This window comes from Zingiber officinale, chromosome 11B (assembly GCF_018446385.1).
Source record: "Zingiber officinale cultivar Zhangliang chromosome 11B, Zo_v1.1, whole genome shotgun sequence".
In the NCBI taxonomy this organism is placed as follows: Eukaryota; Viridiplantae; Streptophyta; class Magnoliopsida; order Zingiberales; family Zingiberaceae; genus Zingiber; species Zingiber officinale.
Window position 1 is genome coordinate 86,596,493 of NC_056007.1, and position 2,768 is coordinate 86,599,260.

The 2,768-nt window shown below is 34.2% G+C and overlaps 1 protein-coding gene across 1 annotated transcript; it reads left to right on the forward strand.

The window, feature by feature from the left end:
* Positions 1–344: 344 nt before the first annotated feature.
* Positions 345–1,445, forward strand: LOC122034145 (zinc finger BED domain-containing protein RICESLEEPER 2-like). Its single transcript, XM_042593268.1, has one exon. The coding sequence runs from the start codon at positions 345–347 to the stop codon at positions 1,443–1,445; it is 1,101 nt and encodes a 366-aa protein (XP_042449202.1).
* Positions 1,446–2,768: the final 1,323 nt, after the last annotated feature.

Genomic DNA, 2,768 nt, shown 5'->3' on the forward strand with positions numbered 1-2,768 from the left:
CTTAGTTTTCTTTCAGGATGGAATCTAATACTCTCCAAAATTCATCACAAACATCAAATACAATTGAACCTGAAACACAACAGTCCACTGCTGAAAAACGACCAAGGAAGCCTCCTATACATATCAGGAGTAAATTTTGGGAGCATTGTATAAAGGGATCAAGGAAGTTGAGTGATGGAACCGAACAACAAATAGGGACATGCAAATATTGCAAAGTTGAGATCCCAACAGTTTACGTAAGTACTAGTGGGTTAAAAAATCACTTAGTAAAGAGGTGTAAGTCAAGTCCGCTTTATGAGGCAAGGGGGGATGCTAAGAGCCAAACTATATTGACGAATGAGACTATGGGGCAAGGAAGTGCATTGGTTCCTCATACTTTTAATCAAAAAAAATGTGAATTGAAAGTGGCGAGATATGTGATTGTCGATGAAGTGTCTTTTAGGGTTGTCGAAGGGAAGGGGTTTGTAGAATTATTACATGAATTACAACCAAGATTCAGAATTCCTGATCGAGAGAAAGTTGCAAGTATGGTTTATGATATTTTCTTAGTTGAAAAGGCTAAGATACAAAGTGTGATTGGCAACCAAAGGATAAGCATCACTACTGATACTTGGACATCCATTCAAAACATAAATTACATGGTAGTGACAGCTCACTTCTTGGATAGTGATTGGAAGCTACATAAAAGAATAATTAACTTCACAAAAATCACTAGTCATCATGGGGAAGAAATTGGAAAGATGGTTGAGGTTTGTCTAAGAGATTGGGGGATAGACAAAGTATTTTCAATTGTAGTTGACAATGCTTCATCTAATGACACTGCAATTGATTACTTGAAAAGAAGAATGAAAAGTGAAAATTCATTGTTGTTTGAAGGGAAATACTTGCACTTGAGGGGTGTCTATCATATAATTAACTTAATTGTTAAGGGTGGCTTGAAGGAGCTTAATGTTTCAATTAAAGCTATAAGGAATGCAGTTGTTTTTATTCATTCTTCCCCATCAAGATTGAATAAATTTAGGGAGTTTGTCATACTAGCCAAGTTTTCTAGTACATCAACAGTACCTATGGATGTCAAAACAAGGTGGAATGCAACTTATAAAATGCTTGAAGTTGCATTAAAGTATAGAAGGGTGTTTGAAAGGATGACTGAAGAATGGTTGCGCTTTATGAATTATTTCAGTGAAAAAGATGATAAGGGTAAAGAAAGGATAGGGCCTCCAAATGGTGATGATTGGGAGATTTCAAAGGCTTTTGTACACTTTCTGAAAAAGTTTTATGATGCCACTTTGGAGCTAAGTGCATCAAAAAGTCCTACCTCCCAATTGCTTTATCAAACCATGATTGCACTACAAGTTGAGATTGATAGAAAGAGACATGATGATTCAAATCCAATCCTTAAAGAGGTAGCATGTGCAATGAAGTTAAAGTTTGACAAGTATTGAGGAAATTGGAATAACATTAACCCTTTGATATTTATTGGTAATATTTTGGACCCGAGAAACAAACTTCAAATGATGAAAGTCATCTTCAGAAAATTGGGAGGTACTCCTACAAGTGTCAAAGAGTTTGTTGATAGTGTCAAACAAAGCTTGGTAACTTTATGGATGGAGTACAAGGGAATAAATGATATTTTGAATGTTGAGAGTCAAGATATGCAAATAGAGTGTGATGATGGATATGGCGACACTAGTGGTGGTGGTGGACCTGGTGGTGGTCTTTGTGATGAATTGTTTGATGATGTGGAAGCACAAAATGAAGAAGAGCAACTTCAAGAGATATCCAATGAAGTGGATAAGTACTTGGCCGATGAGATTGAAAAACGATATAATCAATCTTTCAATCTTTTGGAGTGGTGGAAAGGAAGTGAAACTAGGTACCCAATCCTTTCAATGATTGCTAAGGATGTTTTTTCAATTCCATGCTCAACCGTTGCTAGTGAGTCAGCTTTTAGTTTGGGCAAAAGAATTGTGGATCCTTTTAGGAGCAGTTTGAGTCCTAAAATGGTAGAGGCATTGGTATGCACTAGTGATTGGCTAAGAGCGGAGGAGTTCTCTTTTTGGAAAGATCCAACTGATGATGACCTTGAACTATATAAGGAAATTGAAGAAATTGAAAAAAGTAACCATTTTTTATTAAATTAAGTTTATATTTATATCATTGTTAATCTAACATGAATAATAATGTTTCTTTTAACAGATGCAAATGCCAATCAAGACCGTGCAAACACTTCATCTTCTCCCCCCTCCACTTTGGTCTAACTTTAAGAGTAAGACTATATTTATGTTTACTTATTTCAATTCTAATATTTGTAACTAAATTTAGTTTGTAACTTTTGCAGGTCCTTTGAGATGTTAGAGACTTAGAGTTTCAACAAAATTATAGTTAGTAAGATTGCATTTATGTTTTCTTATTTAAATTCTAATATTTGTAACTAAATTTTAGTTTTTAACTTTTGCAGGTCTTTTGAGACGTTGGAATTTCAAAAAATCTGCAGACACTTTTTTTTGTAACTAAGCAGTCTAAGCAATAGTCATTTAGTGTTACAACTTGTGATAAATTTGATGTGACACTTGTTTTGAGTTTTGACTTTTACATGAAACACTAATCTTGTAAGATATTTGATGGTTTATGAATTATATTTATATTCTGCATTCATGAGATTTATACTTGAGTGAGAATGTAGTTGACAATGGCTTACAAGAAGTATTGCAGGTTAATCTAAAATGTATTTGATAGTCATTTAGTGTTGCACTAATCAGAAATAT